A 25832-nucleotide genomic window follows, 5' to 3' on the forward strand; every position below is an offset into this window, starting at 1 on the left:
CCAGGAGGCAGTGTGGAATACCCACTCTCATCTTCCAGCTGAGGCCATGGGAACTGATCAATGACTCCTGAGACCTGCTGGGGGGGTGGGGATTACTTCCCTGGCATGTGCCCTATGTGCACAGTGAGTGAGGTCTGGCCAGAGAAAGCCTCAGGCAGAAGGACAGGTGCTGGGAATGGGAACTGTCCAGTGTGTGTGTGGTAGAGGCGAGCTCTGAGAGGTTATGGGTGGGTACCAACAACGTGTGCTGCTTCTGCAGGGCTTATTCCATGAATAATGGACAACTGAGGTTAGGGCACTGCAGCTGGGAAGCTTGCATTTAGCAGCTATTTCCCATCTAACAGCATCATCCATCATCCACGGGCAACCAAGCCCAAGAGAGAGGCCCTGGGTAGCACTATCTTGATAAATATCACGGGAGCTTCTGCTATAGGACTTCTGGCTCCAGCAGGTTCACATACAGGCCTCCTCCTCGGGGTGAGGAAACACAGAAGGGTCCTTCTGGAAAGGTGACCACAAGGTGGGTGATGGTGTTGAGGGCTACCATGTGTCAGGCACACCCCCAGCCATGATGGAGCTGGGTCTTCAGAGTAACCCCAGAGGGAGGGGCTCACCCACCGCTGACGGGTAAGAGCAGCTCAGACAGATTAGGTAACTTGCCCAAGGACCCACAGCAACTGGGTTAGTCTCCAAAACCAGTGCTTTTCCACTGTGATGCCTTTTCCTGATGCCAGATTTGGGGGTTTGGGGGAGGGGAGAAGAGGACAAGAGAGAAGACCCAGTTTCCCTTCACAGCTTTATGAGATTTCAAATATGAACTGTGATTATTATTGCAGAAAAGCAATTGCCAGGGAACATGGTGCTGAACCTGGTACCTACACTTGATTCTACCACACGGAACGAACATGGGGTCCCAGGTGAAAGCTAAGTTCACCCTCCAGGGGTGGAAGTTTGGACACAGCTTATCTGGACCACTTCCCCCCGCATCAGCCCCTAAACTTGTGCAGAGTTCCTCTCCCCATCAGCAAGTGCTGAATGCAACCGTTTTTCAACAGACTCACAGCCCCTCTCCTCCTCTCTCCTATTGTTCTGAAACAATGGTGCTCTGTGACTCTGACCCCTGACTTCTCTTCTGTCTTCCGCAGATGAGATGACATCCATCACGGTTTGCAGAAGCAGCAGGATCAGGTGCCCATCCAGCCCCACTTCCCTGCCTTTCCTTTCCCAGGGGCACAATAAACGCTGTGCAATCTCTGCACAGGAAAGACCAGAGGTGACTCCTGAATGGATGGGGGGAGGATGGCAACACCTGGGCCTGTTCCCTGCCCCCACCCAGGGTCCTGCCAAGTCTGAGCAATCAGTTCCTGATGGAAGCGCCACCCCATGCCCTGCCATTTGTCCAGCCACCTGTGGCTGCTGGCAGCTCTGGCCCAACAGTCTCATCTGTCATCGGGGGACCACTCCAGACTGAGTGAGGTTGCAAAGTTGAGATAAAGAGGCTGAACATCAAAAGGCCTCTAGTTATTCTGCAAGGTCGTGACTTAGGATGCTTCCCAAAGTCTGCAGAGCCAGGCTGCCAGACAGAAGCTCTTGAGAAACTGTTTAGTCTCAACTTTCTGTCCTCCTAAATCCACAAGTAGGCAAGAGAGCTTCAAAGGGTGGTGATGGGAAGAAAAGGATGATCGGTATTTTAACTGTGGCTTTCAAGATAAGGAGCTTTAAGGATCTTTCCGTCACAGCAGGGAGTCAGGTGCCGTGGGTGCCCTCTGGGACAGTAAGATCAGATTTTCACCAAAGTCTGGAGAATAACTGGTGCCTGAGACATTCAGCTGCAGGTTTAATAGGCAATATAGTTTCTTTAATGAATGTAATTCAAATAATTAGAAGATTCTGATTATTTAATTACTTAAGCTACCAATACTAGCTTGGCTAGGTGTTCAGTAATGCTATATAGAAGTATTAATGTACATAAAAGGATGTTCTTGAATTTGTAAATTATAAGGGTTTTCTTACATGCCCAGTACTGCATCTGGTAAATAACAGGTGCTTAATAGATGTGTGCTGAGTGAAACTGTGCCCAGTATAGAGTAAGGGAATACACAGAGTAAACACTTGATGAGACTTAAAAAAAAATTCAATGCTCAGATCTCATCCCAGACAAATCAGATGAGGATCCCTGTAGGGTAGACCAGGCACTGGTAGTTTTTAAGGCCCCCAGGTGATTCCAGTGGGCACCTAAGATTAGAGCACCACTGGTCTATGGACATGAGACTAGGAGATGAAGTTTTCATCCTGGTGTTGTTTGCATCCCTCCTTTGATACCTTAGATTAGCTCTGAGTGGGACTGAGAGGTAGGTGGAGTTTCCTCTTTTTGACAAGGAAAGTCTCTTTCATATCATATTTCCTGCCCAAATGTTCCTTCTCAGGAATATCAGCTGCCTGAGCTGTTGAGAGACCCAGACAGCACATGGATGGGAGAGTTTTCTGTGGATCCCAGAAACAGCAGGAAAATGACAATTTTCAGGTTTGAACAGGCATCTGCTCCCCTTTACTAAATCCATCTTGTACTCTCTCACTCTGGGCAAGCTGTTGCACTGTATCACTCCCTTCCTCCAAAACCACTGCCGGGGGGGGAAAGCAGTTGAGACTTCCTGGGCCCTCTGTGGCCCAGCCCAATCTCCTCTTTCAGCCCCACCTTCCTTTTACTGCCCATGTATATTCTCCGCCCTTCCTCTAAGATGGTCAGGAATCTCCACCACACTCCAATGCCCACCCACCACATGGGTGTGACAGAGCAGGCTGTGCCATGCACATCCTCACTTGGGCTTCTTCAGCCTGAAAACAGAGTCCTCTGTTCAAATGCCAGCACCCCAGTGAAGCCCTTGTGGATTCCAGCAATGGGAACACAGTCTACCTCCTCTATGCTTTGCATGTATCTCTGTTAGATCACAACCACCAATGATGTGATCATGAAAACAGTGTGAATGAAAAATAATCATGTCTTGCATAATTTCAAAGCTTGCAAGCCCAGCCAATTGTAATTAGAAATGCTACATTACTCCTGTGGCAGTACTACGCTGACAAACTGCACTGGAAAGTTGTACAGGATTTCGGTGATTGCTGGGTTATATTTTAACATCCACTTTGGTTCTCATTTTCATCTGCTTTGCACAGCCTATTGCAATATATAGAATATAATTAGCGTTTGTTCAGTAAGGCCCACTAGTGCTGAACTAAAGGTCAGAAAGTCATCATCTCTGGAGTGAATGCTGGGTATGACAATACACAGTAAAGAGGGTCAAACAAACACTGTGATGTGCTGTGCTCTCATTTTTAGAAGAAAGAACATTCTCTAAAATATTAAAGAAAACACGACCCCCCCCCCAAATTGGGAAAATGGCATTAAAAGCAAAAATATGCTAGGGTGGTGGTAGATTGAGGGGCTCTGAAAATGTATGCTTCACAGTTGTTCCAAATGGAAAATTAACCTTAATTCTGTGAGTTTTACCTAACACTGAGACTAGCAAGGCCTCCAGCGTAAAAATAAAACAAAGCCCTACCAGTGCCTCTGCTGTCTACTGTTGGCTTATACTGTATTTGTTGGGGCCTGACCTAAGCTTCCCCAAAGCACAGAGACTTCAGGCTCTGGGGGCAAAGCCATTAGTAGAAAGAGGCAAGATAGAACTGTGGGTGACGTTGAAAGATTCAGCACTTGGGAAGAATCTTAGTCTAATCTTTGGGTAATTGATGTTTTAGTGAAAATTCAAGAACCACTCATGCTGGGGTGAGTATGACAGGGTGTTAAAGTTCAAGTTTTGGCTGAGGTACAATAGATGCCAAAATTCAGAGGAAAGCACTAACTCAGGATTTACTATGTCTGGTGGCAAAAATCCAAGCTGTAACATCACAGATGTAATGGAGTTGGGAAAGGAGGATTCTTGGAGACAGATTTTGGAGAAAATGGTCCATAGTCAAGGGAGGGTGACTGCCTTTTAAGTCGTTTTAAGGACCCTCTTCAGGACAGTCAGACGCAGGCCCCAGAGACATAAGGGGAAGGGGTTGCTGGCTCTCCCCTCCTGACCCCACAAGTATTGCCTGCCTTTCTAGAGACTGTCAGGAGTGAGACTCCTGAGTGGGATCTGAATGTGAGAGTCAGTCTGAGGTCACTTTTGGTCCTGGCCCTGGGTACAGTCTTGGCAGCAGGAGCTGAAGGCATCTCCAGCTGCCTAGAGGCTGAGGTTGGAGGATGTAATGAGGAGGGAAGCACAGATGAGCATCCCCAGTTGGGGGGTGGGCAGGGGGAGGGTCTCCAAAGGAGAAGAGTCAACTCAAGACACCCAGACTGACTGCTCACAGCACTGCCTGTTTAGTAAAACCTTTCTTGTTTCCCCTTGACCTCTCACAACCCCAGCTGTGAGCCTGGAGGCTCTCAGGAAAAGGAGGAGGGCCAGCAGAAGCACCATTGGAGGAAAGCTAGACAACCCACAGAAAGGCTACCCTCCTCCAGCCTTGCCTGGGGGAGAGGAAGAAGCCTTAAGCTGCAATCAAGTTTTGATTACTTCATGGGACAAGACACTTTGATTATGGGTTAATGAGTTATTTTGAGGCTTGAAGTGACTATAGGACTATTAACCAAGAGTGAGCTGTGAACCCACGGGACTGTCCTAGACTGTCTCCAAGAACCAGAAATGAACAACCCTTGCCAAGTGGGATTAAAAAGAGTAGGGATGAAAATGAAGTTGCTTTACGCTTGCCAACAAGGGCACCGTACTTGATGGATGAATCATAATGCTGCCGTCTCCCTCTGAAATTTATGTTCATTTGTTCATGATCCAACCCCTGCAGCCAGCACACTGCTCCCCAAGGGCAGGGATTTTACCAACTTTGGTCCCTGCTCTATCTCCCCTTGTCTGACACAGTGGCTAGTTGGAGTAAGTACTCAAAGGTTTTGTAGAATGAGTGAGGGGTGGTGCCTGCCCTGGGCTGTTCTGCATCTGCCTCCATCTCTGGACCCACCCTGTCTTGATGTGGTTTGAGATGGAAGACTCTCTCACTCATCCCTGCTCCCTTCTCAGCTCCCACTTGGTGCTTTAAACTTGATGGACATGCACAGGGTTGAGAGTGGTCCAGAGCTGGACTCCTTGCTTATTAACCAGGCACGGCATACGGGGTCAGATGCCCAGCTGAGCTGGTGCCTGTTATCCTGCATGATGGGGCTCATGTACAGAGTATGGGAGATGACCTTCTCTCTTAAGTCAGAATGTGGGACCAGGAGCTCCTTCTCAGTGCTCGAGGGTGCTATCCTCCTCGGAGGAAGGCCTGGGTTGAGCACCTTCATTTCAGAGATGACCATGTGGTTGAGGGAGGGGCCTGAGTTTCACAAAGCTCAGCCCATTGCCTCGCTCTGCACCCCAGATCCTGTGGGCCTCCAGGCCTGGCTGCACGCTAACTTGTGGCTGCGTGACTGCCTTGGCCTGGTTGACTTGTACCCGCTGGTTTTGTGGTCTGCTCACCAGTGTCTGGCCTTCCATTTTCCAGCCTCCCTTAGTCATGAGATTCCTGATTTTGTTATCTCACCACCTTTCTTTTCTGGGCGTTCTGCTTGATCTTGCCCTTCTGAGTGTTTGGTTCAGATCTCCAGACCAATTCTGGGATGGACCTAGGCCTCTTGGCATGACATTTTGGCTTGAAGATTAAGGCAACTAGAGAAAAAACATGATAATTGAATGCCTGATCCTTAATCAGACTCTGAACCAGTATAATAATGGCTACACAGTCATTCTTGGGATAATTAGAACATGGGCTAGAGATTAGATAACAGCATGGTATCAGAGTTATATTTCCTGAATTTAACAACTATACCAGGGTTATTTAAGAGAATAGCCTCATTCTTAGGAAGTACACATGAAAGTACTCATGGGTAAAGAGGCATGATGTCTGCAACTTACTTTCAGATGATTAAGGGGAAAAAATCATACACAGAAAGAGAATAACAAAATAAAAGAGGCAGAGTGTCAAGTTGGGTGACTCTGTAGAAAGGGTGTATGGGAATTCCTTATACTATCCTTTACAACATTTATGTTAAGTTTAAAATCATTTCTAAATTAAAATTCAAGTAAAAAGGTTGCCTATCCAATATATACAATCAAAGCTTGTGTCTCCCTATTCACCCACCTAAATACCTCTCCTTCCATCCCAGTCAAGCCCTCCTCAGATGGTAGGTACTTCGAGTCAAGTGGATTCTGGCTTGTGTGGGCAGTTTATTAGCCTAAAGTCCCTCCCAGGCACCACTGGCCACACTGGTATGTGTGAGAGAGAGGCAGCAGCGCAGTCCTGAGGGAAGACATCACTACTGCACAGTCCCCTTCTCTGACTATCTGTCCACTTGGTTCCTAGGACAAGCTCTCTCTTGAGGACCATCTTTTGGGGACCTCCACCAACAGGCTTGGCCAGGACCCTCAGGCTGCAGGTGCCCTGTCCCTGTATCAAGGGATGCTAGAGCACACTGACTATATACCACAAGAAGTGACTGACCACAGCAGACCCAAAGGACATCTGTGAATGTTTCCAAACACATGAGCTTGGGCTGGAATCCTGACCTCTCCAGGCCAGTCTCTCCTCAGTTGTAAAATCGTTACCTCTGACTGGATGATCCTCAGTTTTTCCCAGCTCCATCTGACCTGGTGTCTGCACAAGCAAAAGGAGACAAGCACCATCCCTAAGAGACCCAATTCCATGCAGTGATTTGGGGCTTTATCACTGAGCTGTTCCTTCCTCCTCGGAGTCTGTTCAGGCATCATCATCAAAGCATGACCAGGGCATGACCTTTCTTGGTCCCGTAAATCTCTCATCTTAGAAAAAAAATTTAAATCCCTCTTACCTCTGAGCAGTAACGATGAAGCTAAGAACTTCCTCTTCCCCAGACAGGTGGCTTGTATCAAAGATCATGCTGAATTCATACTATGGGAAAAGAAAGTGACATTTGGCGTTAGCCAGCATTCCAAACTTAGATGCTACAGTCTTCTGCAGTTTATGACCTCTGGATGCTCATTTGCACGACAAGCTTTATGGTTTATGCATCTCTTTCTGATGGTCAGGCCAGAGATACAACTTTAGCAGTAAAAACCAGCCCAGAGCCCACTCTGGCGAGAGGCATGTTGTCCTTTTCAGCAACTGAGGTTCTCGTTAGGAAGCAATATGTTTGAACTCTTAAACCAGGACTTCCTAAATTTCACTCACACACCATCATCCCAATTTTTGCCACATCTGCTTATCATATCACCTGTGATAAGTTCCTTGCATTTTTATTGCCTCACTCTTTCTATTTAAAGACTATTTTAAACAAGAATTTATATCACTATCACAGATGGGAATCCAGGATCACTTGCCATAAAGAGGAAATCATCATGAAAAGAAATAATGAAAACAAAGCGATGTTGAATTTTGTTGCCTGCTAAAGGCTCTGAGCCTAAGGTTTGCTCTGTTTTGATAAAAGGGAGATAAACAAGTGATAGAGACATTGTAGCGCTACTGGGGACTTCCACCTGCAAAAGGTTAGGATTGAAAGAGCGTTGAAAAGGTAGTAGCTTTCTCACTGTCAGTCAGTGCTGTTTAGCGCTGTGTCCACGTATCACCTAAAAGCATCCCAAGTGCTGCCAGTAGTGACCATCCTCTGATTCGGGGAACACCTTCTCAAGCAAATGGTTTATCACTGTATACACATCGGGCAGGTGTGGGAATGGGGAGGACCACTTGGGTAGGGCTTACAGAGCCATGCTCCACCACAAATTGACTGTGTGATCTTGGCCAGATACTTGCTCTCTGCATTTCAATAAAAAGAAGAGGGTGGACAAAATGATCCTTAAATTCCATTAAGTTTTGGGAGTCTCAGTTCAGTTCAGTTGCTCAGTTGTGTCCGACTCTTTGCGACCCCATGAATCGCAGCATGCCAGGCCTCCCTGTCCATCACCAACTCCCAGAGTTCACCCAAACTCACGTCCATCGAGTCAGAGATGCCATCCAGCTAGCTCATCCTCTGTCGTCCCCTTTTCCTGCCCCCAATCCCTCCCAGCATCAGGGTCTTTTCCAATGAGTCAACTCTACGCATGAGGTGGCCAAAGTATTGGAGTTTCAGCTTCAGCATGACTTATTTAACATCTAAATATTTGGGTTCCTTTATGAAGAATTCTAGGCAATGGTCTAAATTTGCAACACTAGATTCTACTGAACTGACCGCTACCTGAAAGTAATGAATGTTGGACCGTCAACTAGAGTGGACACTGGACATCCCTTTCTAGACTTTCTGTTGTGGTGAGACCTGCCAGCTTATAGTGAGGGTGGGGAATGGAGACAGAACAGGAAACAGAGCTGGAAAACACAAATGATGGGAAAGTCAGGGGTCTTGTCTCAGCAAAGAGTTTGACCCAGCAGGAGATCTGAATTAAACACTCTAAAGATCAAAGTGAGGTGAAAAGCAAAAGATCTGGGCATGAGGCCAATGAGAGCCAGCAGTCTGGGAGAACAAAAAGTCAGGAACTAGGCAGGCTGGTCGTGAGAGACTGAAATATATGGCCAGCAAAGTAAGCAGATAAGGTGGTCATGAGGCTTAGCAGATGGTCGGAAGTCAGACAACTCACAGGTCTAAGGGACATGGAAGGACAAGCCAAGCTGTGGAGAGAGGGAGCCCCATCCCTGCTGGGTTGCTTCTTAGGCTTTCTCCAAGGACTCACCCCCAGACCTCCTGCTTCCAGGTGCAGCCTTGCTCCAGGTGTTCACTTTTGTATGTAGGAGGAAGGGAGTGACATTACCAAGTTGGAAAAAAAATCCAACATTCAACATCCATTCTTCTGTTGGCTCAATGACTATTTTGAGAGCTAATGAAATTCTAGCGAAATTTAGGCCCCAGAAGTCAAGACTGCTTTATTTTTATTGTATTGATTTATTCACCTTTTTTTTTCCATGGGAAGTGATCGATCCTGGATCCATCTATGATATTGTTATTGTTTAGTGGCTAAGTTGTGTCCAACTCTTTCGAGACCCCACAGACTGTAGCCCACCAGGCTCTTTTGTCCATGGAATTCTCCAGGAAAGAATACTGGAGTGGTTTGCCATTTCCTTCTCCAGGGATCTTCCCAACCCAGGGATCAAATCCACATATCCTGTGTCTCCTGCACTGGCAGGCAGATTCTGTACCACTGAGCCACCAGGGAAGCATCTGCGATATCCTTTCAAAGTATGTTTAAAACTAGCAAGATGCATCCTAGGTTTGGGATGGAGGCTGAATTTTACAACAAGATGGCTACTTCTAAAGTGTTTCAATTAAGTCTATTTCCTGTTGCTCAAAAGATTTCAATTAAATTTGTGTGTGGGGGGGGGCATATATTTTACTATAGACAATGATGCCCAGGGCTCAGTGTCCTTCTCCTACATCTTAACCCTACCTGGGATCTCATGGGACTTGACCCGAATTCTGCCATCTTTTTCTAAGCCACCTCTTTCCCTTCTCCTGGGATGAATGTGAACAGAATGAGGAGCAGAGCCAGAAAAGGGCTGAGGAATCACAGAGATAACAACCACTGTAGACTGGAGTGGGTACATTCAATGAGACTAAGGGGTTCAAGAGATTTGCTAAGAAATGAGCAAACCTTCCTACAAGAATGTTCCAACAACTGGTTTGTAAAACAGCTAGTATACACTGGGAACAAAAAGTCCTAGAGATTAAAATGACCCAATTTCATGATACAGGCAGGAGAAAAGGATTAAACTTTCTTTTTTAAGTGGAGGAAAAAGGTATACAAAGGAACATAAAATTTCCTTCAAATCATAGCAGGGAAAACAGCCTCCATTTTAAAAGGCAGATCTGTCTGCTCTTTTAGGGTCTAGTTTTGCCTCCAAAAATGACATCTTCTACACGTTTGCATGTTTTTAAAATGATGCCACATACTAGAATGCTCCACGAATCTCCAAATCAGCTAAACCATATTATTGTTTGAGCTTAGAAAATTTGGCTTCTTATAAATTCCAAAATGACCGTAATTTCTTGAATTCTTCTGAATAAACAATTATGTATGTTTTAAGAATTTTAAGAGGTCTCTTCAAAAAAAATTGTGAGTGCGCAGAGGAGTGGCAGCCTGGACTACAGATCACTAGCCAGGACCACATCTTCTCCTAAGTGGTCTTAGGGACTCAAAGTGGCATGCGATGTCCCAGAAAAAACATGTTAGGCCAACCAGATGGTGCTCAATAAAGTACAAAGGCCATTGTTTGTGTCTCACATTTAAGGTACGTCATGTGGACCAAGGGGAAAGACCACATGTTCACGGCTAACCTGGAGCAGACTTAGAGATGGTCATCAATGTGGCTGGCTGTGCCCAGGCAGGACTTGGCTGGCCACTCCAGTTGCTGTGGGAGGCAGGGGTCGTGGAGGAAACCTCAGGGAGGCAGTTGGCAGAGTCAGTGGCTGATGGGATGGGCTGGAGGCTACTGCCAAGGAAGGGTCCGGTCCCTGCCCCTTACCTTTGACTTTGACCTCATGAAAGGAAATCCCACACTGCATTTGAGGAAGTCCAATTCTAGCAGTTCACAGGAAATGCCCATTTCCTCCTGAAAGACAAAAAGCATCAACAGATGGGCTGGATGCATCAAGACAGGTGTGTGGAAGGAGCCCCAGAGAGGCAAATCCAAACTTTAGCAGACACTGTTCTTCTTTTGGAAAGTTCTCAGACAACAGTCACTGTTGGCTGCACTGGAATGAGGAACCCCTGCCAGGCCAAATCCCTGGTCCTCCTCTGACTGCACACCTCCCCACTCCTTTGCCAGAGGTTCCCTGGGACGATGAGTGCAGAGGGCAAAACCACTCTTCATTCTTAACCAACCCTTTGGTTCTGAACCCTGATGTTCTCCTAGTGAAATGGGCCAGGCCATTTGTGAGTTGGACGTCTCCTTAGGTTTGGATTAAAAGGCATCCAAGTCACCTTTCTGACCCCTTTCTCTTACGCCCACACCTTAATCCTGCCTCTCAAGATCTTAGCTCAGAAAAGACAAATGCTAAGAAAATCACACCAGGGAAAACACAGGTATTCTTTTCACAGTCTGAATCAGTGAGGGCTGAGCTGTCTCCCCAGCAAGGCTTGCCAGAGTTGGGGGTGGGTGCAAGGGCAAGGAGGGAGTTCCGAGAGTAGCCAGCCTGGGTTGGACTCTACAGAGGCACGAGGAAACCAGGAGAGGCACTGTGGAGAGCTGCAATCTTTCCATCTGCACACATGGTTTACAACCAAGGTCAAAGGAAAACAGGAGGCTCTTCATAACCCATAGAGCCTCTCTGAGTCACTGAGGCCAAATCAAGACTTCTGAGGGGACAGAGCATGTTTGCAGATTTTGGAAAAGGAGAAGGCACAGGACAAAACTAGCACCGACTGAATGTCTAGAAACTGGGGCACTGGAGCTCAATGAGGCTATGTGACTTCCCCAAAGTCATTCTGGGCTGACTCTGAAACCTGTCTCCTTCCCCTCTGAAAGCCCTGAGTTTCTAGAGGGAACGAGCACAGCCAACACCACAACGGCACCAATAGGAACCAACTCGTGTGGACTCTTGCTCTGAGATGCCACCCATGCTTCCTCCTCCCATTTCCAAGAACTGCACCTTTCAGCTCAGACCAAGATTTCCAGGCAGTCGGGTGAAATAAAAATTTTCACCGTATGTCCAATGAGGAAAAAAAATGTGAGCACTTACCATAAAATACCTACTTAGTTATAGGTTACACAGCATATGATTATACTAATGTATTATCAAGATTATCAAACAAAAAAGTAGAAATGAAAAAAAATAATTCATCTGTGAAGTTAGAAGTCAAGATAGTAATTGGGAGGTAGTAAGTGGAAGGGACTTCTTGAGGTGCTGGGGTTTGTTCATTATGAAAATTCGCTTAATGATTTATGTACTTTTGAGCATTTTTTGAATATCAATAAAACTTTTATTTATAAAATAGCAACAAAACAACCCAAAATAAAAGGAAGCAAAAGATAGGAGCTATACAAATATAAAAGGAAACTACAGCTTATCTTTTCGTATCCGGTCTCTAGATATCCAATGGAGATAACTGACCTCAGTGATTTTGAGTTTTCTGATGGTTCTCCATGTCCTTAGTCAGCATCTCTCATGCAGTAGGCTTGGGCCCTCCTGCATTAGAACTGGTTTAGGAGCATTCTTTAAAAATGCAGATTCATGGGCCACATCCAGTGGTCTGAGTAGATAACTGAGTAACCTCTGAGTAGACTCTGAGATTGTGGGGCCTGAGATAAGCACTTTCAATACAGGTTAGGTGATACAGTAAGCGTTCTGCTCCACAATGATTTGGGAGCCATTGCTATGAGTTCCCCGTTCTCTGGTCCATTCTACAGGCTGCTTAAGGAACCTTCTTAAAATGCCTTTTGTGAACAGAATAAAGCTCAAAATCTTAACTCTGGCATCCATTTGGCCCCTACCTTTCTGAGTACATATATCACTGTTCTACAAATACCCTTTTCTTGGTATCATTTTCACACCTTTGGTCTAGGTTGTTTCCACTATCAGGAACACCTTTCCTTAGCTATTCCTCCAACGTTTTCTTCTCCCATCTTGCCCCAACACTAATGGGTGATAAGCTGGCATATATAATATGGACATGCAACAGGATTTGGAATGGACCCCAAGCATGGACTCCCATGATCAGCACTGAGGATACAGGTATGAATTACTCTGGAACAGAGGAGCCCTCCATTTACTTGGCTTTGATCTAAGACTGCTTCTGGTTATCTGAGAGTTGCTGAACTACCTTATTTTTGTTAATTCCAAAAATGCAAGAAAATAACACTACTCCAGCATTTATTGCCTTATTTCAAGTCTCTCTTCCACCTACTCAGTCTAACAGAAATGAAAATTCCAGTTGGATATTGAGGTGGAGAATAAGCAAAAGGAGCGAAAACCAGACTTCTGTAGGAATGAGAGTGCTCAGCATATGGTCAGGACTCAGGCACTCTTGGATGCTGTCACAGGGAGGAATGTCATGGATCACCCTTCTGTGCCTGCCAGCACCAGCCCAGCCCTCCCGTGGCTATGTAAGTCCTCTGGACTGAAAGGTTTTAATTCTATTCTCCACTCTCCACTGCAGCAATTAGGGAAAGAGCCTCCTCTTCCCCCTCCCACCCTCAGAGCATGGGCTTCTGCATGTAGTTCTGCACCCAGAACCCCTTTGCTAGATATGGCTTCCAGTCCCTGGTTGAATGGGAACTGCTTTGTCTGAGAGGTTATAACATCCTTCCTCCGCAGCCTATGATTGACATGGGTGCAGAAGGCCACCCCTTTGCCTCAAGGCGAGACCAGTTGTGCTGTGAGACTCATATTCCAGAGCCCCACTGGAACAGGCTGAGAGCACATCCCTGTTTGCCCATGTCCTCTGCCCTAGGCTGCTTCCTTATTCCTCTTCTCCCAAGAGCATTTCTGTACTAAATCACTTGCACAGGAATCCCCATCTCAGGTTCTGCTTCAGAGAACCTGACCTCAGACAATACTATTTACAGATGAGGCTGCTGGTACCGAGAGCTTCTAGAAAGTGCTGGGCATCTGTTCCCAGGTGGGGAGAGGCAACAGAAGGGGAACCCTCACATGCTAATGAATGTTGTTCAAATTCATATCAACCAAAGGAAGACTTTCTAACTGTAGGTTACATAGCTGCCCCCACTAGGGAAGCACTTCACTTTAAAGCCCATCAGCACCTGCTTTGCTCTGGTTTTATCCAGAGCAGCCTGGGCCATGACCTTAAAAAACAGGGTCATTACGGAGCCAGGTACCAGACCCCCCAGTCCCATCCCTGTAGTCAGGCAGGTACCCTGTAGGCACAAGACGTCTCAGGGAAATTTAAAAAATGTATTTGGGGGTGATATGGCTAAACTAAGCCTGGTTTCAGACAGCATCACAAATAGTGATCTAGTTGGGGAAGAGAATGCTTATTACCACTTCCCAGGAGGTACATGATGAGATTCTAGGGACCACACTTCTTGGCTCTGACTCCTTTCATGCCCCAACCATTGCTCACATTTGAGAACTTCACCTTCAGCACTACTGCAAGACTTATGATGAAGAGCTCTCAGCTAATGGGGAATGTGGACCAGGGAACTGTCTACCCTTTGTCCCTGATTGCCAGACAGTATAGAATCTGATTACTCAATCCAAATGCACTGAAATCTACTGAACCCTTATTGCATAGCTGCAGGCTTTCATGAAATCAACTAAAGTGATGCACAGAAACTGCTCAAACCACTTAAAGTCTCTGATCTATCTGGATCTGATGGAGTTACTTAACAGTTAAAGAAGTCAAAATTATCCATGGATGATAACACTTTAAGATGTTTCAGAAGATAACGATTTAAAATGAAAAGATCAAGAGACGCCTTTGGGGAAAATATACCATCATAAAAACAACCTTTTTGTGATTGTCCTCAAAAAAACAAAAAATGGCAAAATAGGAAGTAAAGAATGTTACCTTATAATATAACAGGAACAGTCACATCCAAAAGCTGCCTATCTAGGGACTCCCCTGGTGGTCCAGTGGCTAAAAGACCCCATGCTCCCAATACAGGGGGCCTGGGTTCAACCCCTGGTCAGAGAACTAGATCCCACATGCTGCAACTAAGACGTGGCATAGCCAAATAAATAAATACTTTAAAACAAACACAAAAGCTGCCTACCCAGCACTCAGTTACTTCTTCTGTTTCAGAAATTAATGCACTTCTATTTTAAACATGCTAATAAAGCAAATAAGCCTTTGCCTTGGGTCTAAGAAATCTTTGACCATTAAACTTATTTTCACAATCTTCAGTTTTATCTTTCAAGTAAAGTCTCAATCAAAACTTAAAAATTTTTACTATCAAGTTTTGGACCCTTTTTAAAGAAGATTCACAAAACTAGTCTTTTTCCTAGTCCCCACTTTTTGTTGGCTGGCAGGGACACCCAATCCCACAAAACGCTATCAAGGTTTCTCCCTGGAGATTGATTGAGTTTAAACTTTTCTTTTTCTTTTTTAATAAGACCCATTACTCTCAGGGTCAGAAAAACATCAATTAATATTTTTTTAGCACACGAGATAAACGCATACTCAGTTTGTGAACGTTTGCTTCTGTATTCTCAGGACTGGGCACTCAATAGTTTCTAAGTTTGCACTTAATACTTGAACAGGCCTTGGGTCCTCAGGGATTCAGATGAAGGGGCTGCAAGAGGTAGCTTATTTGCTGGTCTGCCTGGCATGGGAGATGCTTGCCTTGGCAAAAACCCTCTCTTTTCCAGACATACCTCAGCTGTCCTGGCCCCCGGGAGCTTGGCCAGTGGAGCCAGGCTCCAGCCCTGCTTGTAATGTGCGGTGTGGTTGGCAGGAAGAATCAGATCATGAAGTTAGTGAGCCTCCCTGGCCTTCTGGCTCCTTCCTCCCAATCATACAGGATTTGACTTTATTCTGGAGCCCCATTTTCTCTGACCACCAACATGGTGCCCTGTGTGAGCAGCAAATCCACAAATCTGGTCAGGGCTTATGCTGGGCGCCAGGGCGGGTGTGAAGTTTAACTTCCCATTTGCCACTTTCTCCTGGGATTGTCAAACTGGGATGACCCTTCATGTTCTATGACTGACGTTTGGTGTTCTTCTGAGACCTCTTTCCTTTCTTCCAGACAAATGAGGTGTGACCTCTGTGAGCTGGTAAGCTCTGTGTTAACTCAGTTAATAGAGAATTCAGGTGAATTTTGAAAGCACTTGATCCCGAATTCTCTAACTGAGAATTCAAAGGTGAGAAGGGGTTCTCAATAACCTGGCCCAGTGAGTTAATAGAAAGAGTTTATTCCCAGGAAATACTCTATTGGCTCAACTCAAGGATGAGTCAGCCTGAGCCTCACCAGAAAAAAAACAGTGCTATTCCCAGAGGGAAATCCTCTGGGACAGGGCCCATGGAATTCCTCCCATGCAGTAAAGCACATGGACTTGCAGCATAGAAAATGCACAGGCTTTGGCATCAGTGTCCCAATTTTGATGACTGGCTCAGATATGTAACAGCTGTGTGTTGTCAGGCAAATGAGCTAGGCATTCTACAAGACTCTACTTTCTCACCTGTAAAGTGAAGCCTTAGCACCGGCCTTATAGGACTGGGGGCTCAGACGGTAAAGCGTCTGCCTGCAATGCAGGAGCCCCGGGTTCGATCCCTGGGTCAGGAAGATCGTCTGGAGAAGGAAAGGAAGCCCACTCCAGTATTCTTGCCTGGGAAATCCCGTGGACGGTGGAGCGTGGTGGGCTACAGTCCATGGGGTTGCAGAGAGCTGGACACGACTGAGCGACTTCACTGTGGACTATAGGCTATGGGACTGGTGCTGACCTGCCAGTGCTGATGGTCACGAAGACGGAGTCCACACACGGCCCACCTCAGAACTAGCTTGTTACATGACAGGCAACTCCTCTTATTCCCATTACAAGGAGGAAACTGGAACACAGAGAAGTTACAGCGTTTGCCCAGGCTTTCCTAGCTGCCAATGTAAGAATGGGCTGGAGGGGACCCAAGGTGGGGGATACCAAGCAAGGCACAGACAACGTCCCTCTCCTCCTTCCCCGAAGAACCCACAGAAACTAAGCCTGAGCAGGTGGGGAGCACAAACCCAATGAGCCAAGTGTGGCCTTTAAGGAACCTGAAGCACACAGGATGCCAGGACATATGCCAGTCATGGGTGATGGCCTGGCAAGGCTGGGGCAGTGGTTACAGGCCTCCTGCCGGATGGGGTTTGGCAACTAACAGCCTGAGAGAACAGAGGTGATTACCCACACACATGGGGGTTTTGGAGGAACGGGCCAAGGCAACTACTACAAAGCAAGTCCCTTTTAAAAATTTTGTCTAAACCCCTGTTTGGAAGCGACGGCCCAGACTATCCTGGGTTTGTTCTTTCCAAGCTTAAAAAAATTGAAGCAAGCAGGAGCTAAAGTCAAAACAAATGTTTGAGACAGATGAACCACGTAACTGTTAAAGCCAAATGCCCCTGGGAGGCTAAGGAGTATTGAATTTGGAGCGTGCACTTTGAATAAACCCCGTCCCCATCACAGGCGGTGGGAAGTCAGCTGTCCCAGGAGAAGCGATTTTCTGATCAAAGTGGAGACAGAGGAGGCTCCTCCTAAACAGTCCTCTTGGCCCTTAGGACACTTTAAAACAAATAAAAAATATTCTCGCATTAAAAAAAGAATACAAATTAGAAATGACTTGAGTAAGCTGTCTTATTCCTGTAACACGCCCCTCCTGTGCATTACACTAACTCTGGTTAGAGCAAATTTTTTTATTTTCCAAGATAAAGACAAACCAGAACACCTTCCCAAATGCTGATGACTTCCCCTTTTGGGGATGACAGCAAAACAAACAAGAATCTAAACAAACAAACAAATAAATCTAACAGCTCTAATTGAAAAGCCCAAAGTGAACAGACCAGAAATATGTGTCTTCTAAGGTTTAAGAAGTAATCAAAGTATTTGATTTTCATCCAGGAAGTTTTTCTTTCTGTTAAACAGAGACAAGTAACTTTTTCTTAAGAGTTTCAAAACTTTGTTTCTATTCCTAGATTTTTTTAAAAAGTATTTCCCAGAGCCTGCAAAGTCTTAATCAACATACTAAGAATTCAAAGTTCAATTCCATTTCATAAATCAAATTATTTTGATTTTCTATCAATCTTTTCCTTTGCCCCACAGGCTGGTTGAAAACTCTACAAGGTGGCAATCTCTCCTGAAATGATGGGGAAGGGTTTAACATCATGGCATAAAAACAATTTATGAGTGGTGTTTGCGTGAAAAGGTTTTGTAGGAGTCAAATGTATGGTGGGTACTTATTGAAAGCCCGGCCAGAAATCTAGGTATTAGGGACATACTTACAGTGGAGAGTTCAATTCCACCTATCAGTGCACTTACACTCCTGTGGGCTCAGAACTCATTCGAGAAGGACCTTGCTGCCAAGGGCCTTGCTACTCAAAGTGTGGTCCTTGTACCAGCAGCATCAGCATTATGTGGGAGCTTGTTAGAAATGAAGCTTTTCAGCTCCCACCCAGACCTGAGTTAGAATCTATATTTTAAGGAGATCTCCAGGTAACCTCTGTGCATGTGACCATTTAAGAAGCCCTGCTCTACATCACAGACCCATCCACTCAGAGAACATAATGTCAGCCCATGTAGCCCGCCTTCCTGTGCTCCCTACCTGCCAGAGAAAGATGGGCCCAGCTGCTGCCATTTGAGGGCTACTGTCTGAGCAAGGACACACTTTTCTGGAGCTGGAGACCCGCCTATAGACACGTCCCTTGTCTGGGTCCCCCCAAAACAGATTCTGGAGCAAGGGCTGGGGTTCAAGTAGGTTGTGAGGTGACCTCAAGTGCTCCCTGAAGGAGTGGGGACATGCAGCACCCCTAGTGGGTGAAAAAGCTGGGCATGTCTCTGCCAACACCTGCCTCTCCTTGGTTGAGAGTTGTTCCAGGGATCCTGACCTCCCCTCGGCCACAGAAGAGACGAGGCCTGAGAGGACCCTCCCCCAGTGCAGCACCCCTGCAGCATGTTGTAGGCACATGCAGTCCTGTTCAGGGAGCAGCTGCTGACTCATCTCTCCCCTCTGGTTGGCACATGCACTCTGCTACCTCTGGACACATCTCAGGGCTCTCCTTCAAGGACTGGCCTCCTCTTTTAGGGTGATTTCGCCCTCCTTTCTGTTTCCTTTCTACCATGGCAGATCAGCTCCAACCTCTTCCTATCTAAGCCAGTGTAAAACAGCTTCTTTGTGGATGCCCTGTTCTCAGCTGTCCTGAGTCTGGTTTACAAGCTGTCCCAAATGGATCTTAACACGCTATTTCATTTCTGTGCAAAAGCCTTCAAAGGTTATTAATAGCCTACACCTGTCACTGTTTTATAACTGGGGTGTGCACTGGAACCACCTGAGAACCACAGATTCCATGCACAGCAGTGCCAGCCACGCAGGCTATTTACTGCACAAGAGACCAGCCTGAGGGTTGGGGGGTTGAAATCCAGCCCATGCTGCTTTCCCCAAGTCCTGCATCCTGGCAAGAGGCTATGGACCACCAGAGGGGGCACTTCTCTGCAATTTGTATAACGGTTCTAGACAGACTGATGATTTTGTGAAAAACTGTAAAACAAACAAACAAAAAAAGCCCGCTTGGAAGCCCAGCTGTGGACCCACTGAATCACAGCACACAGCATGGGCCAACATTTGCTGAAAGCTCCCTGGGAAGTTCCAATACACACCCAAGCTAAGAACCCTCAGAAATTACATTAAGATCCTTGTTGAAGATGCAGATTGCAGGACCCATCTCCAGAATGGGATTCTTTAGAGCAGAAGTAGGGTCAGGAAATCTGGATTTTGATTCTCAGGCAAACATTCTATATCAGCCTTTGGAACCCCAGCCCTGAGGGCTGGCACGGTCACTGCCATTTTGGAGGTTAAGAGATGGAGACCCAGTTAGAAGGGGAAAAAGTGCTTTCCCTGGGCTTCCACCTCTGGTGAAGTCAGAATATCTTTTATTATGGTCCTCCCTGTCTACTAGTCCTCAGACTGGAGCCCTGCCCACCATGCAGCCAGAGCACTGACTCAGAGAAGATGGACTCTGTCTACAGAGGCAGAGGCCCGCTCCCACACCGGTGCCCGGCCCCTGTTGCCCTGGAGGAAGCCCATCCATCCACTCAACAAGTGTTTCTTGTTTTGTCTTAAATGGGAAACAGCTTCTGTAGAATAATTCTTATGCAAGAGGCACGTATGTTTTCTGTTACATCTTATATTCCTTTGTTCACGCCCCCACTTAATAATTATTTATCAAGGAGTCTCCATGTCCCGCACTGGGCCACATGCCTTTATAATATAGTCCTTCCTGTCTTCAGGGGATCTCCCAGTCTAGGAGGTGGGGAGAAGGACCAAGCTATTTGAGGAATACCTGCACTCACGGCTAAAATCAGTCTCTCTCATAAGAGCATCTTCACTTCCTCCAACCGCACTGCCATTAGTCTTATTTCATTATTATTATGTATTATTATATACTTACAGTATTACTACTGTTGCCTTAGCTGTCCTCTAAAAAATTGTTTTTAATATGTGACACACTGCACAGTATGGGGGACTCAGTTTCCTGACCAGGGATTGAACCTGCACCTCTTGAGGTGGATGCAGAGTCTTAACCACAGGACTGCCAGGGAAGTCCCTGCCTTTCCTTTTCATTTAACTAAAAACATCTACAAGTTCTTTATTTTTTTAAAAATTGAAGTTCAGTTAATTTACAATGTTGTGCAAGTCTCTTCTGTACAGCAAAGTGATTCAGTTTTACACACATATATGTTCTTATTTTTCTACAAGTTCTTTAAATTATGAAATCCAAAACCCAACAGAGTTATCTCCCAGAAGTCTCATCAATGTTGACTTCATAGGAAAATTCAGCTTATCATGTGAACATACAGGTACAGGTCAAAAGTTATTATGATAATAGCCCAAAATACCATTCATAAAACAGCAAAAGCTAGCTGAGGGTCCTCTTGTTCAGAACTGTTGCCTAAATCCTATGAAACCACCATCACCAATATGAAAACCAGACAAAGACACAACCAAAAAAAAGAAAATTATAGGCCAATACTTTTGATGAATATAGATGCAAAACTCTTAACAAAATGTTAGCAAGCTGAATCCAACAACACATTAAAAAAGCTCATACACCATGATCAAGTTGGATTCATCCAAGGAATGATTCATTATAGGCAAATCAATAGAATACACCACATCAATCAAAGAAAAGACAAAATCCACATGATCATCTCAATAGATGCAGAAAAAACAATTTGGTAAAATTCAACATCCATTCATGATAAAAACTCTTATGAAGGTAGATACAGAGGGGACATATCATAATAAAAACTATTCATGACAAACTCATAGCCAATGTAATACTCAACAGTGAAAAACAGAAAGCCTTTCTGTTAAAATATGGAACAAGACAAGGATGCCTACTCTCACCATTTCTCGTCAACATAGTGTTGGAAGTCTTAGCCACAGCAATTGGATTAAGGAAAAGAAATAACAGGTATTCAAATTAGAAGACATAAAATTGTCATTATATACAGAGGACGTGATACTATTAATACACATAGAAAACCGAGAACTGCTGTCTAGCACACTAAAAGCCTGAGGACAGGTCCTTGCAGTGGGTACAGGCTCTGTGTTCTGTTATTAACTTATTCAACAGATACTCTTAGACTAACCTCAAGTGTCAGGCATGGAGGTTCACAGGCATATCCCTGTCCTAAACAAGCTTTACTTTCAAATACCAGACACAGAATAACTGCCTTGGCAGTTGATCTAACTAAGAAACATGCCAGCTGAGAGTTCGAGCTTTAGGGAATGCCTACGAGAAAAGGGCAGAGTCAGGAGCGCAATCTGCATCTTAGGTATTCATGTTGTGTGGCCTTCCCTAGTGGCTTAGGTGGTAAAGAATCTGCCTACAGTATAGGAGACCTGGGTTCAATTCCTGGGTCAGGAAGATCCCCTGGAGAAGGGAATGGTAACCGACTCCAGTATTCTTGCCTAGAGAATTCCATGGATAGAGGAACCTGGCGGGATAAGGTCCATGGGGTCACGAAGAGTCAGACACGACTGAGTGACTATCACTCACTCACTCACTCAGACTGTACATAAAAAAAACCCTGATGCCAAGAACCTTCAGGGTCAATACACAACTACAACAATTAATTAGAATTAGAATTAAGAAGGACCCACTAACATCAGTTCAGTTCAGTCGCTCAGTAGTGTCTGACTCTTTGCAACCCCATGGACTGCAGCACTCCATGCTTCCCTGTCCATCACCAACTCCTGGAGCTTGCTCAAACTCACGTCCATCAAGTCAGTGATGCCATCCAACCATCTCATCCTCTGTCATTGCTTTCTCCTCCTGCCTTCAATCCTTCCCAGCATCAGGGTCTTTTCCAATGAGTTAGTTCTTCCCATCAGGTGGCCAAAGTATTGGAGTTTCAGCTTCAGCATCAGTCCTTCCAATGAATATTCAGGACTGATTTCCTTTAGAATGGACTAGTTGGATCTCCTTGCAGTTCAAGGGACTCTCAAGAGTCTTCTCCAACACCACAGTTCAAAAGCATCAATTCTTCAGCGCTCAGTTTTCTTCATTGTCCAACTCTCACATCTATACATGACTACTGGAAAAACCATAGCTGAGACTAGATGGACCTCGGTTGGCAAAGTAATATCTCTGCTTTTTAATATGCTATCTAGGTTGGTCATAGCTTTTCTTTCCAGGAGCAAGAATCTTTTATTTCATGGCTGCAGTCATCGTCTGCAGTGGTTTTGAAGCCCCCCAAAATAAAGTCTCTAACTGTTTCCATTGTTTCCCCATCTATTTGCCATGAAGTGATGGGACCGGATGCCATATCTTAGTTTTCTAAATGGTGAGTTTTAAGCCAACTTTTCCTTCTCCTCTTTCACTTTCATCAAGAGGCTCTTTAGTTCTTCTCTTTCTGCCATAAGGGTGGTGTCATCTGCATATCTGAGATTATTATGTGATGTATCTTCCAGTAATCTTCATTTCAGCCTGTGCTTCATCCAGCCCAGCATTTCACATGATGTACTCTGCATATAAGTTAAATAAGCAGGGTGACAATATACAAGCTTGATGTACTTCTTTTCCTATTTGGAACCAGTCTGTTGTTCCATGTCCAGTTCTAACTGTTGCTTATTGATCTGCATACAGATTTCTCAGGAGGCGGGTAAGGTGGTCTGGTATTTCCATTTCTTGAAGAATTTTCCACTTGTGATCCACTCAGTCAAAGGCTTTGGCGTCATCAATAAAGCAGAAGTAGATGTTTTTCTGGAACTCTCTTGCTTTTCCAATGATCCAATGGATGTTGGCAATTTAAATAAATGTTAAAGTCATGTGTCCTCTTTATATTGTCAAGAACAAAACAGAGAGATAGTCTTTGTTTTCTAGGGTGATACTTGGTTTTCTCTGTATTTGGTCTGAACATTTTCAATTAGTTGGTTAGCTGTTTAAAATGACTTGCAAAGAGAAGGAGTTGCTTTTGGTTATTTTAATGGTAAGGTTTTAAATTCAGACTCGCTAGAGTTGTTTACGAAAATTTTCTGATTTTTCCTGGTTCTTTTAAAAAAAAAAAGGATGGGCTGCAGGTTCATAAGACTGACTGAGCCCTGGTATGTGTGTTCTGAACTTGTTGGAATGAACTAAATTTAGGATTGTGTCCAAAGTGGGCTTGTTTGCGAGTGGGGACAAGAAAGGACTGGTTTATGTCTTGCTTCCGGGGCTCTGAGCCTGAAGAAGTAAATGATGGAGCAGCACTTTCTGTGTCTCTCCCCGACAGGACCCCTCTTTGCCTGTGAACCTGGAGAGAGGGAAGGGCATGGGAATGCACACCCCTTTCCAGGGATCCTCAACCAAACTCCTTTGTCCCTGCACCCTCTGAGGTATAACCTCTACTATGGAGAGTGCCCAAGTTACCCACCTTCTTTCTCACCCCTAAGGACTTTGATATCATACCTTTGCTTGGCTTCCTTCCCCATCCCTTCCGTGGGTTCTTCTGGGAACATATGCTAGTAAATTACTTTAAAATGATGTCTTATCTCAGGATTTCATTCTAGGAAACTGAGACTGAGATAGTAAGACAAAACCATCACAGAAACATCCAGCTCCCCTCTTTGGTTGGGGCCTCAGGTAGGGGCTTGCCAACCTGGCGTCAGTGGAGCACTTCAGGCTTCGAGCAAATGGCCTCCTGGGTCTTGGAAACCTCTCACCCTCTCTAATGCATGACACAGGGCAGTGTTTCCCTGGGACTGCCAGTTCCAAGTAGCCCAGGATCTTTTAAAACAAAGAATTTCAGCCGCCAAATATTAAGGATGCCAATGAAGATGGCTGTACAGACTCCCATGACTCACATATTGGTTTTAATTCACTTAAGTGCCTCTTAAACATGGATTCATTTAATTATTACTCCTCAGCGTTGTCTCATGGTCTGTCTGGGAAGGATGCCTCCTTTGATGTTCATGCCAGGCTGCAGGCAGGGGCCCTGAATGGTGAGTGAAAGCTGCTTTCTTCTTCACAGAGCTTCTCAGGGGAAGGAATGGGGACCCTGGAAATGTCTATACTTGTGATCATGATTTTTTTTTTCAAACCATTAGGTTCAACTCTTAGTTCTGCCACCTACCAAGTGGTGCCTTAAGTTATTCTGCACCCCCTGCCCACGAAAATACAGATAGCAATTCCTTACCTCATAATCTCACTATAAGGATTGAATGAGTTACTATGTTGGATGCCACCACAGTGGTTGTTGATGCTATTAGGCTCCAGAGAGGGACTTTTCAAGTGTTTTCTTTGCTCAGCCACCTACAGTTAGTTGCTGGCAAATCTTTAGGCCTTAAACTACCTCCAGAATAAGACCCTCAGCCTGGCTAGGCTGCTTGAAAACTAAGAAGACAGAGCTAATATGTATTGAAATTGGACCACATGGCAGACATTGCTTTGAGCACTTTGTGACGATGAACTGATTTATGCTTCTAAGCCACCCTACAAGGTAAGCATTATTTCATCCGATTGGGATTCGGAGGCCCAAGTGGGTGAAGTAACTTGTCCAAGGTCACAGAGCAGCCACACGGTAGAGCCAGAACTCACGTTGGCAGTCTAAGCAGAACCTGTACTGCCTTACAGAGGCCAGTCTGCAAAGAAGCCTGACGGTGCATGTTGACAGTGTTTCCTTTGCTTTGCCATAACTTGACTAGGTCTCAGAGTCTGTCATGCATCAGAGACACCTGCAGGTATGTTTAGAAGCACTCTGTGGGGATTCACCCCCAGAGTTTCTGATTCAGCAGGTCTGGGGACGGGCCCACGAATGTGCTTTTCTAATCAAGTCCCAAATGACATGGATGCTGATGTCAGGGGACCACACTTGGAGAGCACTGATGCAGATCTTTAGAAACACTGGGCCCAAGCAGGACCTACCACGGAGGACAATATAACAAGTGAGAGTGTGCCTTGGTCTGCTGAGCCAGGGGACACCCGAGTGGTCCCCTCTGCAGATGCTGTGAGGTCTGCAGGGCCCTTGCCACTGGTGTATGGGAACCCTTCACAGCCACCAATTGTCACTGTGTCACCCAGATGTCACCTTTCTCCAGGCTGCCCCCAACTTCCATCCTACAAAATGGGGCTAGAAAATGGAACTTCCTAGTGATGCTATGTTGAGGAAATGCTAAAGAGGAACTAAAATGGGAGGAGGGAATGGACAGGCATTTACAGACTGCCTTCTCCGTGACTGGCCTTTGAAGCACCGTCTTATTTAATCCTGACACTGTAAGTAGGTCTAGTACTCTCTGCTTTACAGAGGAGGAAAATGAAGCTTTGAGAAGCTGAGCTAACTTGTCAAAATGTATGCAGCTAGTAGGCCACTGAAGTGGGATTCAAACCCAGGTCAGCTCAGCCCCACAGCCCCTGTGTTTCCTCTGCCCCAGGCTGTGTCCTTGTGACCGTCTGGATGGTGGCCACCCTGCCCTGGGCACAGCTGATGCTGAGCAGGCTGCACAAAGCCTGTGACCCCATACAGAGTTCCTGCTGAGGAGTGAAGCGTTTCACAGGCAGCAGTTTAAGCCATGAAACAGACTCTGGTCTGTGTGGGGTTTCCCAACCAGAAATAAAAAGGTCAGATGTTGTCTCATCGGCTCCAGGATCCAAGGCCCATCCTTAGCCCAGAACAGAAACAGCAGTGTGACCGCAAGTGGAGTGGCCCCAGGCCTTCA

The 25832-nt window shown here is 45.6% G+C and overlaps 1 protein-coding gene across 1 annotated transcript in view; it reads right to left on the reverse strand.

Moving 5' to 3' along the window:
- Positions 1-25832, reverse strand: part of ITGA9 (integrin subunit alpha 9) — a 367824-nt gene that overhangs the window by 79297 nt on the left and 262695 nt on the right. The window contains exons 19-20 of the mRNA XM_040246228.1: positions 10516-10602; positions 6881-6960 (exon numbers count right to left, since the gene is read on the reverse strand). Coding sequence (XP_040102162.1) covers positions 6881-6960; positions 10516-10602 — 167 coding nt within the window. The remainder of the gene's footprint in view (positions 1-6880; positions 6961-10515; positions 10603-25832) is intronic.

This window comes from Oryx dammah, unplaced genomic scaffold (assembly GCF_014754425.2).
Source record: "Oryx dammah isolate SB20612 unplaced genomic scaffold, SCBI_Odam_1.1 HiC_scaffold_9, whole genome shotgun sequence".
NCBI classification, from domain to species: domain Eukaryota; kingdom Metazoa; phylum Chordata; class Mammalia; order Artiodactyla; family Bovidae; genus Oryx; species Oryx dammah.